Source organism: Rhamphochromis longiceps, linkage group LG7 (assembly GCF_057381845.1).
Source record: "Rhamphochromis longiceps isolate RC_006_pf linkage group LG7, R_longiceps_female_GT1.1, whole genome shotgun sequence".
In the NCBI taxonomy this organism is placed as follows: domain Eukaryota; kingdom Metazoa; phylum Chordata; class Actinopteri; order Cichliformes; family Cichlidae; genus Rhamphochromis; species Rhamphochromis longiceps.
Window position 1 is genome coordinate 21,451,133 of NC_140563.1, and position 16,799 is coordinate 21,467,931.

The 16,799-nt window shown below is 41.3% G+C and overlaps 1 protein-coding gene across 1 annotated transcript in view; it reads left to right on the forward strand.

Annotated features, from left to right (window-relative positions):
- The window catches only part of ptpn9a (protein tyrosine phosphatase non-receptor type 9a), a 28,580-nt gene extending 13,301 nt beyond the window's left edge, over window positions 1-15,279 (forward strand). Inside the window, exons 3-13 of the mRNA XM_085412804.1 lie at window positions 3,459-3,548; window positions 4,766-4,890; window positions 5,374-5,479; window positions 6,171-6,281; window positions 8,112-8,428; window positions 8,928-9,015; window positions 9,277-9,346; window positions 11,290-11,368; window positions 11,463-11,613; window positions 11,841-12,048; window positions 13,012-15,279. Of these exons, the coding sequence (XP_085268930.1) occupies window positions 3,459-3,548; window positions 4,766-4,890; window positions 5,374-5,479; window positions 6,171-6,281; window positions 8,112-8,428; window positions 8,928-9,015; window positions 9,277-9,346; window positions 11,290-11,368; window positions 11,463-11,613; window positions 11,841-12,048; window positions 13,012-13,202 (1,536 nt within the window). The 3' untranslated portion in view covers window positions 13,203-15,279. The remainder of the gene's footprint in view (window positions 1-3,458; window positions 3,549-4,765; window positions 4,891-5,373; window positions 5,480-6,170; window positions 6,282-8,111; window positions 8,429-8,927; window positions 9,016-9,276; window positions 9,347-11,289; window positions 11,369-11,462; window positions 11,614-11,840; window positions 12,049-13,011) is intronic.
- Window positions 15,280-16,799: the final 1,520 nt, after the last annotated feature.

Sequence of the window (16,799 nt, forward strand, 5' to 3'; positions counted from 1 at the left end):
CCTCCCAGCAATATTAAAAACCAAAACAAACAAAAAAAACTTCCCCAGATCTCACCTGAAATTTTATAAATAAATTTCAGATTCAGTTTTTTTTCAGGTTTAGAACAAAATAGTTTTCAATCTAAGAGAAACTGAAAACGCCGGGCAAACTAAACACAATTTAAGTGGTTGGCAAGTTTTAATTCGCACTTTGACTACTCCAAAATCTCAAAGTGTGGGTATATTTAAAAATAAATAAATAAAGAAAAATCCTGAAACTAATTTATCCCACATTTGAAAGGGGGGGCACACATCCTTATGGTACAATGGTGAGATCAGCTAAAGGCAGAGATTGGATTAGTGTTGTCACTGTGGGCTGTGCAGATGGGTGCTGTTTTTATAAGGCCGCTCCTCTGCTTTGCTTAAGGTCACAAGCAGGTGAAAGAACACCTTAGTGACAATGATGTGATATGTGACGCTGCGCCTCCGTCAGCCAGGGTCAAACTGCACCCAAACAAGCCCCCTGCGTTAGGTTAGGTTTAGCTCCTTTAAAGGAGGGAAAAAAATTGAAGCCCTGACTCATCTCAAGCTTATAGCAGTTGTTTTGGTGAAAAGATGGTTTCCAGTTAATAGCTGCTCTAAATTTAGATTTCTAACTGAGAGCAGCAGACTGTTATGAATCTGTAACACGTTGCTTCTGACGTATAACTACAGTTTACTGACTTGTTCCAAAGAAAATGTACACTTAGTGCTATATTCTGGGTTTCTGTGTAGTTTTTATAAAATCTGCTGCAGTTGACAACAAGCGTCCCTCTTGGTTGACGAGTGTGGGGTGTCTTCACTGTGCCCAGAAATGGCAGCACAAGGCCCTTTTTCATTGAGCATATTTCCTCAGAGGCTGTTGCCAAGCAAGAGATGGCCTGAGCAGATGCATCACAAACCTCGGGGCCTGACACACACACCAACTCGCGCACTTATTTTATTTTTTAATTTTACATCGGGGGATATTTCAAGAAGCGGTATTCAGGCTTTTCAAGCTTTCCAGAAAGCTTGTTGCGAATCAAAATAGGGGCTGGTTTGGTCAGCTGAGGTTATGAAGTCTGTCTAAAGGAGGAACATGAAGTTTCACATGTTGGGCGTGCATGCTAAACCATGTTAACACAAAAATAGTGCTGGATGTAACTACTTTGTGTTAGAGGTCAAGTGAACTAGATGGCACGTGACTTTTTTTCAGTTTACTTTGTGGGGGTGGGGTGGGGGTGATCTTGTCTTTTGTATTTTGGAGCCTTTTTGAAGCATAACAGGCAAATGACAGCTATTCATGTCAAATAGACATGGCTGATCTTCTCTTTTTTTGCTTCCTGTTTGCTTGTTGTGCTCTTAGCCACCTCCCTGGGGAGAAATGCAGTGAAAAAAGTTTAAAAACATACTGTATATCTGTAGCATGCTGGCTGTATAATCTTCTTGTGCGGGGATATCGAGAGATCACCAAAGAGTCAAAATGAAAAAAGGATTAGGTGAATCTGAGGACTCACCTGACACTACGTGTCACAGAAAGGACATCTGGTGAAATGACTATCAAGTCAGAAACTGATAAAGGTGAAACTTTCAGGGCATCAGGTCCTACTGCAGGTTTTGTTTTTTGGGGGGTTTACCCTCTAAATGTCAATACTGCTCAAAATATGAACATGCAGAATGGCATTTATCAAATTGACAAACAAAAAGTTGCCAGGCAAGTTTCACACAAATTCTAACTTCTTAATGATTGTACTTGTGGCACCGTCCTTTTCTTGTAAAGTCATTTCAGTCATCAAGGTAGCATTCACCAGTGAGTAGCTGGCTCGCTCATGACCGCCTTCGGTGTGACTTTAAGAAGGATTAGTCTCCCCTACCACGCTGCAGCTCATTTAACACAGCTTAATGCTGCGTCAGCACCAGGACGAGGCTGGGGACAAGTCATTCGTTAGGAGAATGGGGGAAGGGAGGGGGCTTGGAGGGAAAGTTTCCAGTGCGCTGTTTGTTTGGAGGGTTAGGGAAATGAGAGGTCGGCTTTAAGTGTTGCCATAAAATGAAGAATCGAACCTGGTTTAGTGCCGCGAAAGTGGCAAATGATAAACCTCAAGGATCAATTTGCCACTTGTTCATTTCCTATTGTACAATGAGATGCTACTGTGAGGTTTTAAAATGCACAAAAACATGTTTTTTCCCTGTGATGATGTTAAATAATAAACAGGAAATGCATTGCAGTATGCAGGGGGTTATTAGTCGGGGTTTAATTATGGGGACACGACAAATTTTCTGAAGTCTTTTTGCTGTCAGGGTTACTATCTATAAACTTTAATAGTTGTGGGTCATAGAAAATGTAGCATCTTGCAAATATCCAGTTTTAAAAAACAAACCGCCTCGCAGATCACCCCCTGTGTTTACGGTCTGAGGCCACAGATTGTTATATGACGGAGTGCAAAATTGGTACGATATTCTCTTAAAGACATCGTAGCGCCATATCACCCCGATAGAGCACTTCATTCTCACCCTGCAGGTTTACTTGTGGTCCCTGGAATATTTAAAAGTAGACTGGGATGCAGAGCCTGCAGATTTCAGACCCATTTGGGGAAGAGACTCTCTCTACTTTTAAGATTAGGCTTTAAAACGTTCCCTTTTGATAAATTATATAGTTGGAGCTGGATCAAGTCGTGGCAGATGGCCGCCCCTCACTGAGTCTGTCTCTGTTGGAGGTTTCTTCTGTTAAAAGGGAGTTTTTCCTTCCCACTGTTGCCAAGTGCTTGCTCATAGGGGTTTGTCTGATTGTTGGGATTTTCTCTGTATAATTAAAGTGTTTACCTTAAAGTATAAAGACCATGAAGCAACTGTTGTTGTTGGTGCTATATAAATAATTATAAATAAATAAATCTTCAATCATCTTTAGAGTGGCAAGTAAGCACTTCAGGAAAGCTGTACGGTTTAACCAAGAATGCTTTTTGTGGAAAGGGAGTGTTCTAATATGTAACTCTACAGTTTCCTTCTGACGTATTTCATGAAGTAATGGCAGTCTAGTGAAGTCTGAATCTGTACATCCGTTACCATTAAGACCCGAGTGCTTACAGTCTTAAAAGGAATAAAAGGGTTGCAGAGAAATCGTGAGCTGCAGCAGTTCCCGTCAATCTGTAGAAAAGCTTCATTTAAAACTAAAGGAGGCGTTTTAATTTGGCCAATTTCAACAGCGGGAACTCAAAGTATCTCTAGTTTAATATTGTTCACAAAAAGTCTGTAAGATCAACTATAATTGAAAAGACACGCCTAAGCTGAAGTTTAAGACTTTCCACAGAAAGTGGAAGGGGGGGCTAGCAGAGAGGAATCCTCCCGGCAGGAAAGCCAGGCAGGTGATTCACTATTGTTCAGAAAGGAATTCACCTCAAAGTGACGGCCTGTTAGAGCTGCCCCACAGCTTGCCTTCACCTGCTGTGATCTGTTTTCTTCAGGAAACGCGTCTTAAAGAAGGAATTGTCAGACTTCAGCCTCAGGAGGAGCCTCTGCGGTCCGAGCTGCTCAGTGGAAAGTTCACTGTGTTGGTAAGTGCGTTCCTAAAATATCCTCCACATTTTTAGATTCATTCAAGGTGTAATGTGTAACGTGCCCACGTGGAAATGTTGTGTATTAATATTGTGCGTGTATATGTTTAGTCAATTTCTACAACGTACCTCATCCCAGTGATTCCAGTGACGTTTAGTGTTTGTGTGTCTTTTCATCAGGCTTCTAATGCTGCTGCGTTAACAACAATAACAATGACTTTACTTCATTCCTTAGATTGAATGTTCAAAAACTAAGCCCTCATCCTGATGTGCTTTTTGGGGTGCAGGCTATTTGTTGACGTTCCAAGTGTGTTTCCTGGCCTTTTGTCAGCCAAATTGTGACCGTTAAAGATGCCGACTTCCACCGCACACACATGCAATCACACGCGCACACACACATTCCCATTTTCCCGCATTTCCCTTTTTTCCTTCCCCGCTGACGTGCCACAGCGGCATTGATGCTACACATCCTCTCGCCTGACGTCGGAGTTCTCCAGCCTCGGCAGCGGGCTTCACATCCTGTCTGGTGTATTTTTAGCCCTCGTGCCAGAGAATACAGGCTTATTTACTTACAAAGGAGCTTTTTCCAGAGGATCTCTGGTCACCAGCTCCACTCGAGTGAAGAGCCTCGGTTCCCCGGGCACCCCCATTCTCAGCACAGTTCAGCTTTGGCTCAGAAAATGCATTCTGTCTTTACCCCAGGAAGAAAATGAAGAGATCCAAGACCCGCGGCATCAGTAATGACAACAATTGTTCATTCTGTTGAACTGTTGACAGCCCTTTCTCTGAGCTGGCAACCAGCCAGCATGTGAACCAAAGTGCCCCCCTGTGGTCATTTTTCTTTTTCCATTCTTTCTTTTTGCACTTCTGTTTGGGTGTTGTTGTCACACTTAGCTCTAGTAAACTCCTTCGGAAACCACACAGTTTCTAAGAATGGCATCATAATTCATGCATTTGAGACACTTGAATGCTAGATATAAAGATATTCAGAATAAGGCTGGTATTTCTATGTGTGTGTGTCCATCTTGCTTATTTTCTGCCGCCTTGCTCATAACTCCACAATAAACAATACAGAATGAACCCAGTACTAATAAACAATCCCCAATTCAGTACAGGGTGGGGGTGGGGGGGGCAGCAGTTGCCTGGAAAATTGTGACAAACTGCTTTTGCTCTGCTGAATGATAACCTGCCAGTATTGTGTGCTTGTGTATTTTCAGAGTGTACGAGACCCTTCAGGGGCCTCCATCGCCTTGTACACAGCCAAACTGCATCACCCCAACAAGACAGGCAACCATGTGGTGCTTCAGGCCCTCTTCTACCTCCTGGATCGGGCTGTGGAAAGGTGAGGAACATGGATTTCAGTGAATGAAGCTGCAACAAAACGGTCACATTTTGTTTTTAATTTTTGGTGAGAGTGTCGGGTAAAGTACTGGGTATTTGTTTTTCCTTGAAATACTGCATAGTGTGGCATTGTAGCCTTTAAACGTCTTACTTAAACACATCACTCGCTTTATTTCAGTGAAAGTTTCTTTTCTTTGAAGGAATCCTATGACTCAAATTTTGTACATGAAAAGACAGTCTTACTGGAACTTGTTTAAGTCTTCCCCAAAATGACGTTTATCTGCCGTGTGGGGAATAAGTTCCACTTGACAGCACGGGTAGTAGTTAACTCATTCACTGCCAGCCATTGGCAGTGAATGAGTTAAACCCATTGACTCATGCACTGCAATTGACGGCTATAGACGTCAATGGCAGTGAATGAGTTAAATGACCTAATGAAGATATCAAAAACCGGATTTTTTTCCTTTTTGTTTTTGTGTCACAGCTTCGAGACTCAGAGGAATGGCTTAGTGTTCATCTATGACATGGCAGGCTCCAACTACACAAACTTTGAGCTGGACCTCAGCAAGAAGATTCTCAACTTGCTCAAGGTTTGGGATTTCAGTGCAGTATAGTGAATAGGTGCTGTAAACATCAAAAATGAGATGCACATGCTCGGATTATTCACAGGACCAGATGTAAACAGTACTTTCATTGATCTAAAGGAGCTGAAAGTCTTCATTCCTTTCCAGGGCTAGAGTAACGGCTAACTGCACATTTATTTCCATCTTAGAAAGTAGTAATCTGATTTATTTATGGATGTTTTGTCTTCCAGGATTTAAGTAACTGTCCAAAAAGGCAAATGAGTGGCTCACTGTGTGAGTTGATAGCCTTTAAAGTATTACTTAATCCATATGCAGTGGCAGTGGTACTTATTTTTGCAATTGCCTGCATTTAAGTGAGTTACACTTTAAACATGTAGCAGTATGTCCGCTGGAGTCAATAACACGGACTATTATGTGGTCACATCAGCAGCAGCGGGATGTATTCTGTGCCCACATATTGATCTCTGTGGAGCAGCTGTTGTCCTCAGTCACATACAGTACACATACTGTGTACTTAATACCTAGTGCCAAGTTTATCTTATGGTACTTGTGCATCTATCTCCTGTGTTTACACTCTAAACACAGGAGAGGTTGCCCCTTAATTTACAATATATTAATAAATATAATCATGAAGTTTAAAATGTGAGTTCTAAACAAAGAATTTGGTTTACTGTAATTTACCATCTTTGTCCACCAGGGGGCATTCCCTGCCAGGCTGAAGAAGGTGCTGATCGTAGGTGCCCCGGTGTGGTTTCGAGTGCCCTACAATCTGCTCAGCCTGCTTCTCAAGGAGAAACTGAGGGAGAGGGTAAATGTTTTGACTACTTCTCAAAGTAGCTCTTCAGCTTCATTTTTATGATAATTTATTAAGTAAGGGAAGGCAAAAGCTTCATTTTTTGGTTGTTTTTTTGTTTCTTTTTTTCCCCCTCAAATGGCAGGCAGTGAGTGATTCGGTGTACCAACTGTGCTCTGTGATTATGAGATTCTTTAACTGCTTATCCTCCTGCCTCACACATGCTTTAGATGTTGAATCACTGGAGTCAGGATACCTCCTACATTATTACCAGTCATTATTTTATTAGCATGGATTTCTTAAGAGCCACTGTGCACGGGATGTATTTATTTTTATGCTAAGAGTAGGAGGAAAAACTGATATTTAGGATAAAGCAGGCTTAAAACAAATGGTATCCTGTTGCTTTTTTTAATTGGTTCCATATCATGAAGTCAATTTTACATACGCAGGTAGGGGTGGGTTTTAATAATCGATTCATCGATTAAAATCGATTCTGGCTTGGATAACGTGATATAGATTCATTAAAATCCTGAATCGTTTTTTTTATATAAATGTATTTTGCCCAAAATGCCAGAATCTCTGGTGAAACATCACAAAATTTTGACAACCACCAAACATTTAAAACAGTAAATGAGAGCAGGTTACACGGCTTCGGCACAAAGACGTAAACACACTGCGCGGACCCGCGGATCAGAATCGGTGAGATGTCTCCTTTCTCACCTGACGGCACGGACACGGTCGGGGCTGAAAGCCGACAGCTCGCTGATTCTGTTTCGTCAGTCCGTGCTTTGTGTTCACGCCCTTTTTGCACTGATTCTAAAGCTGTTAGTTTGATCTCTGTCCAAACAATATTGACCGAACCAGCAGCAAAAGAAGATCCAAACTAAGCTTCACATAAACATCGTCATGGACTCCCTCTGACTCTTGCTGTTTTGCTTCCACCACAATAAAATCACACTTCATGCACAGCTCTCTCTCTCTTTCTCAGTGTACTTCAAGAACAGTTTCCCGTCTATCCCCGAAATCTGTTTTCTGCATTATTCACTTGTTTGTTACGCACAAGACAACCGTTATTTACAGCGCTGTCGGCCGATGTTTTTGTTTGGGTTTTTTTTCCCCCTTTTACTTACTTCCGAAAAGAGAACCTAATTTCTGCCGTTCAACAGGCTTCTGAACAAATTAAAACTTTTTAAAATTATACAAAATGCAAAACGCTCAGCTGTGTCTCTAATAAAACCGCTGTAACTTCAGAGCTAATGTTCATAAGTTGATTAATGGTTTTCTTTCGTTTTTGATGTACTGCAGAATATTTTAATAAAATCCCAGGCCAGGAAAATCACCTTCATGTTTTTTCTGTGTTTTATCTTCAGCTACTTTGACACAAAGGCATCTGCTGTGACGCTCACACCTTTGATAAAGTCTTGCGAGTGTCAGCTTCCTTTTTATAGATACAAAAATATGTAAATGTACTGATCTGAATTATAATATTTCTGACTGTCTGAGGCAAAATTTCCCAGATTCAAATTGAATTGAATCGAATCGATTCAGGACCTTGTGAATCGGAATCGAATCGATTCTAGAAATCGGTGACGATACCCAGCCCTATACGCAGGTTCCTAACTGAGTGAGATGACACAAGTATTTGCATGCCAGCTGTAGAAAGACTGCAGCATTTTCACATTTATGTAAAGTGCACAAAAGAGAGATCCAGTTATTGTAGTCTGCCTTCAAGATATGGTAGTGCTAACAGGTTAAACTCACGGGCAGAGTGCCTTTGACCTTTTATGCCGTTTTCTTTGCGGGTAAAAACAAATCCATCTCAGTCTATGTCTCTCCTAACTCCAGGTTCAGATGGTAAAAATGGCCGAGCTGCGCCAGCACCTCCCCAGAGACTGTCTGCCTCAGCACCTTGGTGGCCTGCTACCTCTGGACGCGTACAGCTGGAACCAGCAGCTACTGGCGGGCCAGAATGGCAGAATAGACCCTGTGGATGAATTGGTGGGCATCCCCTTTGAAGATGCCTCCATTCACGTCCCCGGACCAGAGTCCATGCGCCCGCAGGAGCTGCTGACGCACCTCGGCAGGCTACAGCGCTCGGGCATCCATCAGGAGTACGAGGAGCTACGCAAAGAAGCACCACCCGGAACCTTCCACTGTGCACAGTGAGTTTAGAGCAGCAGGCGCACATTCAGTGCTCACTTTAAAATCTGATTCTGTCTGGCTGAGCAGAGCTGCCAGAAAGATTAGTTTATTAATACCTGTAATCTTTTTATGCTGTAGGTGCAGCGTGCATTCTGGGAAGGACAAAAATTAGTAGCATTGTAATGTAATCTATTCCACAGCATGTCCTTTAACCCCGACTTCAATAGATGACCTTTCTAATATTTTCAGAATGTTTTGTTTTGTTCCTTATTGGCATTTATAAAGTGGAATGTATAGCTGTGCTTGGTGACTGCATCTTTTTCCTCATTTTGCATACTTAGCCTCTAGTTTTCTATAAATTCTTCAAGTCTTCTATAAATTATAGACCTCACTTCAATGTCACATGTAACTAAGTAGCACATGACCAGAAAAGCAAAACTTTAGTTCAGTGTGTGTCGACTGTTATTGTAATTGTAAACCGCATTGGGCGGCAGCATTAAACTTTTGTTTTGTCTACAGAGCAGCCTACAATCAGGAGAAGAATCGCTACGGCGACGTGTTGTGCCTTGATCAGACGAGAGTTCGTTTGAAACCCAGAAAGAATGAGGTAAATGCTGTTTTAAAAAATGTGCATTTCATTTGATCAGTTCCATACGTGGTCACTCTTAGCTGTCAAGCTTAAAACTTCTAACTGGCTACTGCACTCCCAGTACTCAGCGGGACACCTACCAACTAGCTTATAAAGCAAACGTGTAACCAAACTGTTGGATTTTCTCCTCTAAAGTCTCTAATGCTCCGACAATTGAACTGACATGATGTGTTTGGCATTCTGTTGACCTTTTGTGACTGAGTTTTGTTGCTCTCACAGAGATCAGACTACATCAATGCGAGTTTCATGGACGGCTACAAACAGAAGAATGCCTACATTGGTACTCAAGGTACGACAAGTTAATTTATTTAAAAGGACTGTTTTGCAGTGTTATGCCAGTGGCATAACACTGCAGTCCTGTTAATGAGCCAAACTGATATCATCAGTAATGTTAAGTGGACCCTACAGCCAAATAAGTGTGTGACTACAAAGGAACCTTTTTAAATGAGGACATTTGGTCATCAGTCTAAGTGGGCACTGTTACTACCACTGCTGTGTCATAAATGGCAATAAATGTAACTGAAGCATATAGGTGGACAGTGGCAGTAAGCTGAGGTGGACAGTTTGTTGCCCAATAAAATAAATATTATAATAACAGAAGTTAATACTTTCAAAGGTGTATTTCTAATTACTCTACAGTAAGTTACTGCAGATTTCTGATTAATTGAACTCTTCTGGAGTAAGGTTTTATATAAACACTTACAAGTACAAGGAGAAAAATGTTACTAGGAGGTATGTACACTGCTCAAAGCATTGTCAGTGTCTCTGCTGGTAACATGAGGTGATACCTGAACCCTACAGAGGTTGCACAGGTAGTCCAGCTCCTCCAGGATTCCACATCAATGTGTGCCATTGCCAGAAGGTTTGTGTCCCCCAGCACAGTCTCAATAGCACGGAGATGATTCCAGGAGACGGCTAGATACTCTAGGAGAGCTGGACAGGGCTGAAGAAGGCCTTTAACCCATCAGAACTTGTATCTGCCCCTTGGTGATTAAAAAATGACCTCACGTAGGCCACTGGTGTGAACATGTCTGACCAAACAATCAGAAACAGACATCATGAGGGCGCTATAAGAGCCTGACAGGTGCATAGCACCGTTGAACCCGATTGGCATTTACCACAGAATACCAGAATTGGCAGGTCCATCACACTCCATGCTTTTTACAGATCAAGGCATGTTCACCCTGAACACATGTGACAAACATGAAAGGGTGTGGAGAATGGGAGAATGTTGTGCTGCCTGTAATATCGTTCACCGTGACTGGTTTGGTGGTGAGTACCTGATGTCATCAGGCATGCATAGAATCACATGGAGGCCATACAAACTACTGAGTACTCTTGAGCTGCTGTATCAACACTGTATCACTTTTTTCGTTTGGGGTTTTTTGTTTTCTTTTTTTCTCTCCAGGGTTTCTTAGAATTCAGCCCTCTGTAGATTATCATTTCCAGCCAATGATGTAGCACCCTTTCATTCCTAACACAGTACAGAGTTGTTGTTGTTTTTTTTCCCACATTAAGATCTCATGTGTTTTCAGTGTGTTCCTCCTTTCTTAATTTCTTTTTAACACTATAGTTCAGGTAGAATTGTATTTGAACAGCTGGGAGTGAGAATAATCACTCATGCACTGATACGACCAGTTTCTGATGGTTTTGCAACATGTACCAAAACGCGCTCAACACCCAACCTTGCACAAAACTTTACTTGCAGTGCAACATTTCTTCTCTCACTACAGGAATCCCTAGGCTTCCAGGAACATTTGTAAGATCAGTGGGAAGAACAGTAACACTAATGACCGTGCACCTGAAGACCTCTGTAGTATTTTACTTAAGCTTGTGTCCATAAATACGCCGTCACCTCTGAGAATGCTGGGAAAACCTTTGCTCACTTCTGGGACTAACAGTTGCTGACTGTATGAAGACCAGTTCTTGTATAAATGCCCAAAGTTAATCTGTTTATTTTCAGAAATGATCATGTCATCCTGATTTCTGAAGACATTTCACTGCTGTAATTCAATGATTCAGAAACGACTGCTAAGACCATCAAAATTATTTGGCAGTCTTACACAATGAGCTGAATGTTTGTCTTTATTGTGGGTTAATGTATCTCATTAAGGAGCTACTCCATGCAGTTAAATGAGTATGACTCATTACGCTGGGATCAGATTTTAATTTTATTTATTTTTACTCACTGTAATTTTGATTGTCTTCGACTTTGGTGTTTGTATTGTGCAGGACCACTAGACAGGACCTACGGTGATTTCTGGAGGATGGTTTGGGAACAAAATGTCCTTGTTATTGTCATGACAACCAGGTAATGGAGTTGATGAACTAAAAGTATCTGTTTTGATTTTTAGAAGTTGAATCTGTGTTAATTTTGTCAAATACGTCCTGACCCTCTGTCGCAGGACCGACGAAGGCAGTCGGAGAAAGTGTGGGCAGTACTGGCCTCTGGAGGAAGGTGGACAGGAGGTCTATGGCCACATAGCAGTAGTGAACCAGAGGGTGGACCGCCACAGCCACTACAACCACACCACTCTTGAACTGCACAACACTGAGGTGAGAAAAAACATTTTGCTTAATGTTGCAGCCAAAAAATATCTGGCATTGCCTGAAAAGCACCAGTAACAGAGTGGGATTGATATCCTCATCATATTCTTTGCGTTCCCTAAAATGTTCAAAGTACTCCACTCCCTGGTTCAGTTGAACAAGCAGAATGCATTTTCTGTCGTACATATTTTCTATCATAAAGCGTATAACCTGTAAAATTTTATTTGTGTATTCAGACATGTGAACAGAGACAAGTGAGTCATTTCCAGTACCTCAGCTGGCCCGACTATGGCGTCCCCACCTCAGCAGTGACTCTGATTGACTTCCTGGGAGCTGTGAAGAGACAACAGAGAAAAATGGTCAAGGCTCTGGGATCTCAGTGGACAGGCCACCCGCTGGGACCGCCAATGGTGGTCCACTGTAGTGCAGGGATTGGGAGAACAGGTGAGATGCAGGGATAAAAACCTTCTTCTAGGGCTTCGGGCCGTTTTATACCCACCGTGCAGTGCCTCACAAACTGCACCCAACAGCAAAGTTGTCTGCTGTCGCTGCAGCTGGGATGAACACAAGTGTTGTTCCTGTCAGTTTTTACCACTATTTTAATGATCTAGTCATCCAGAAGCTCACGTTCACAGATTATACAGAGCTAGATGGAGCAACAAATCTTGCATCTTTTCATTTGAAAAGATGCAAGATTGCTTTAGTGGTGAGAATACTGTAGCAGGTACCTGCATCTTCATGGCTTGCATGAATAGATGCATGTAAAGTGACCAACACGATGGGTGTGCTTGTGCTTTAAGGCCTCAGTCACACAGTCTTAGCAACCCATCACCAACCACAGGTTGCGCAAACAAAATCTATATTCCCTGAGTGGTTGGAGACTGGTTGCTGGCTGTTAGTATGTGAACTAGCCACACAGCGAGTACTGCACCAAAAATTCTCCTTACTTTGGTAACTAGCAGATTGTTGCGGTTGGCCCTGATTTGACTACCTGTCTGCAGACCCTCATACAGAGAGGGTTTGTCTCCAAAATAAGTCATGCCTTTTGAAAGGTGTTGACTCCAATGCTAAACCACAACTTTTACTCTGATGGGAAACCTTCTGTTTCTAGTTTGCGTTGCATGGCTTCAAAATTTCTTACCACTGAGCAAGCAGTTGCAAAGTATTTTCAGAGAAGTTTGCATGATGATGCAGACTGTGAGTCGCTGCAGCAATCTGCTAGCAGCCAAAAGAATCGCAAGGAGGTTTTTTGGTACAGCAACATCCTGCAAAGAGTAACCTGAATATTCTGTTTTCCTGAATGAGTATGTTTATCAGACTGTATGAGAATAAGGCTTTTAACCAACATGATAGCGTTTCATTGTCTGTAATCTTAAAGTGTTGCCACTAACCCGCTGTTGTTGGCAGGTACCTTCTGTGCCCTGGACATCTGTCTGTCCCAGCTACAGGACGTAGGCTCACTTAACGTGTGCCAGACAGTGCACCGCATGAGAACACAGAGGGCCTTCAGCATTCAAACCCCAGACCAGTACTACTTCTGCTACAATGCCATTTTGGAACACGCCCAAAGACAGGGCCTCATCCCAGCCAATCAGTGAGCTTCAGCCATGACCTTCCAAACCAGTCCATGAGCCCTGTGATTCCTGCAGTCAAGTCTGTTAGCTCCAAGCCATGTTTTGTGATCAGTTAGCCCAGGAACTGTAACTTCCTCACAGATGCTGTCCTTACAAAAGATAAAAATAAAAACTAGGCCATAGCTTTTTGGCAGACCAAGACTGTGATGATAAAAGGCTTGATTGTTGACATAGTGTTTTTAATGATGACGTTTCTGGCAATGTGACGTTTTTGTTTATTTGCTGAACATGTCTCCAAAAATGCACGTCATTGTGGAGAAACTGCTCAGCGCAGCACAGTGGTGTTACATGCGTGAGATCAGGTCCAAGATCTTTTTTTTTTTTTTTTTTTTTTTTTTTTTTTTTTCCCAAAAGTAGTTTATCCCATTGAACCTTTTAACATGGACACACAGTCCAAAAAACTGCTCTTTCATTTTCCTTAACTGCTGCTGTAGTGTTTCATAAGTGTTTCTTTGCCATAATAAATGCCACCTCGGATGAGACGGAACTGTGGCTGCCATCTTGTTTCATGTGTTCTTGGACAAATTGTTCTCAGTGCGGTTGGGAAAAATTGGGGTAAAATTGCTTGAACCATTACCATGGCTGTTCACTTTGGAAGCGTGTCTATGTTGAGTAACGGTGTGTCGTGATAAATGTTTGAGCTTTGGGAGAGTCAGATTGGGATATTTTTCCACCACTGTCCTTTCTCACGTGTAGACCTGAGGGGGGGGTGCTTATACCACTGGAACTGCGGTTTAGGCATGCAGAGCGTGCTTTAGGCAGATGCAGCGGGAAAACTGATTATGCTTTTTCACTGACTTTCTAATTGGGAGCCAGCAGGCTGAAGACCGACTAATGACCGATTTGGCTGCAGACGTCGTAGGTGAAAACGGCAATGGATGGTACGAACTACTTTTGCATAGTCTCAGGAGTGTCATACCAAACACAAAGTGAAACCACAGTCAGGATAGAAGCAGTTTCATTCCATCAATGTATTCTCCTCCAGCCCAAATAAGTAAAGCAGATCCAAAATGAATCCTCTCAAATCCCAAATGGCATCATTCATTTCAGTCCATGATCGTGCCTTTTTTTTTTTTTTTTTTTTTTCTTGTTTTCCCCCCCTTGATATTTAGCAGAAGGACCCTTTCTGCTAAATATGGAGTCATGGCAGCTTCGCTTATAGTGAGATGGGCCATTGAGCTTTCGTTATTGTGGGAATGTATTCCTAAGCCCCCCACATGCATCCTCACACACTTGCTTAGAGCAGCCCATGCTGCAGTTACTATGCCATTTAAGCATGCATCTGTACATCAGTTAAGACCTCATGAGTAGTGCAATACTTTTTTCTTTTTAAAAAACAAAAAAACAAAAACATGTCTTAGCACTTTGAAATAACTATTCCCAACATGCTCTGAGATTGGTCATTATGGCAACGGGATTGGAGGAGGAAAAACGTAATTATTTTGCTCTACACGTGATGCTGGGATAACTTGATTGTTATTGTAAATTTAGTGATGATTAAATATAAACAATTTACTGTAAAATGAATACAAATCTGCATAGTGCTTTACTGGGACAAACCGAGCTGATTTTTACTGGGAAAACCAGACAGCGAGGGTAGAATAGTTGAACCAAGCACAAATCTGTGCCTACACCTTATGAAGTCCTTCTGGGCCATGTGAGCATCAGAAACTTAAATATAATTTTCATTATTATTGTTGCTTTCAGTTCTCCAGACTGGATGTAATCTGTGCTTTCATTTGGTCCCAGTATCTTGCCATTATTATTATTATTATTATTATTATTATTATTATTATTATTATTATTGAGTACATGTACAAAAACTTGTGTTTATGCGTTGGGGCCAGGGAAGGGGGGGGGGGGGTGTTCTTTGCTACAGAATTCATATTGAATTTGCTTGTAGTGAAGTTTGTTTTGTTTTTTTCTGTCTACCATCCTTGTGTGTACTTTTTTTTTTTTTTTTTTTTTTTGTAGACTTTTCCTTTAAATGATGAACACAAATGTGCGCTATTTTATTTTTCTATTATTCAACAGCTGTTTTCATACGATTAGCTAGGATTATACAATTATCTACATTAATTTTATATTTGTTCTGTTATAACCTGTTTATCATTCGTATGACTAGTGATTAAAGTTATACTGTATTAAATAAAATTTAAAAAAAACCTATGCCAACCTGTGTCTTTGTACAGGCGGTGTGTTTCTTGGGTTTCAAAGCGGCACTTTTACTGTTCTTCACTGAATATGGTATCATTGTGTCGACAAACGCAGCTTCAGTCTTGTACTTAATGCAATGACATAAATGAAAACATGACAATTATAAAAGTAAAGCTAGGAATAAAAGATGTCTCTCACATCGTGCGCATGAATCAGTTTTTCTGATTTTAAATAACGATTTGAAAGCTGCACAACGGAGCAGATTTAATGGTATGCTGCTGTTGTCAAACCCATAAGGCAACTTTATTGACTTGGTTCCTGTTCACTGCGCTCAGCTTCTTGAGGAAAAACGTTATTGCTGTACATTAACTGGAGCAAAACCTGCAGGCTAGTTTAAGCAGAAAACTCAACCTGCATTGCATCATGCACAGCAGCATGCCTCACTCTCCTCAATTCACACCAAAACCCTTCCAATCTCTTGGTCTGCTTAAGTTGTTTCAACCTCTTCACCATGCCTGCATCCACCTGTAAGCGCTGGGGATTTTTTTTTTTTCCATCACTACCCAACTTCTCTGGTTTCATATTTGTAGAGAGTGATGAGCCTCGAACCACCAGCTGCATTTTTGCTGTAATAAATCAATGGTATAATCCTCTGATACCAAATGTATCATTTGACACGAGTTTTTGAGACCTCTGCATTGTAAGCAACAAATCGCACAAGCTTGAGCAAACTGATATTTAAGTTCGGTTGTAATTTATCAGAAGCTTCAAAAAGCACTCTTAATTATTTTATTTTTTTAAAGCAAGTCAAGTATCTGAATACATTATTGAAGAAGCTCATAAAGTTACACTTTGCTAGTATGTGTATGGAGAAAATCCCAGAAGATCCACAGTTTCTAAAATACTGGGACCAGCCCATCCATGACACGTCCAAAGTCTCCTAGATCACTTCTCTTCCCCATTATGTCAGTTTGAACTTGACCATGTCTAAACGCATTGAGCTGCCCCTATGACTCGCTGATAAAGAGATTTACCAGATTCTGAACAAGTGTATCTAAAAAGAATGGCTATTAAGTCTATATGAAAAATCATTAAGCAGTGACCAAATCTTTACCCAATTGAACACTTTTTTTTTTTTAATCCAAAAATAGCAACGATCCCTCAGAGTGACCCAGATTTTCTCCCTGCGCATTTATTGGTAATAACTAATAGCAAACATAGCTTTAAAAAAAAAAAGTAGCTTCTCGCCACAAATACAATCGTAGAGACAATATGATCTCTTCCTTTATATAGCATTGATACGGGGCTTACAAAGTGCAGAAATAACTATATAGCTATAGACTATTAAATAAGAGGAAGGTTGCTGTTTTCACTGTCTACTAAGGCATTGTGATTGTAGACAGT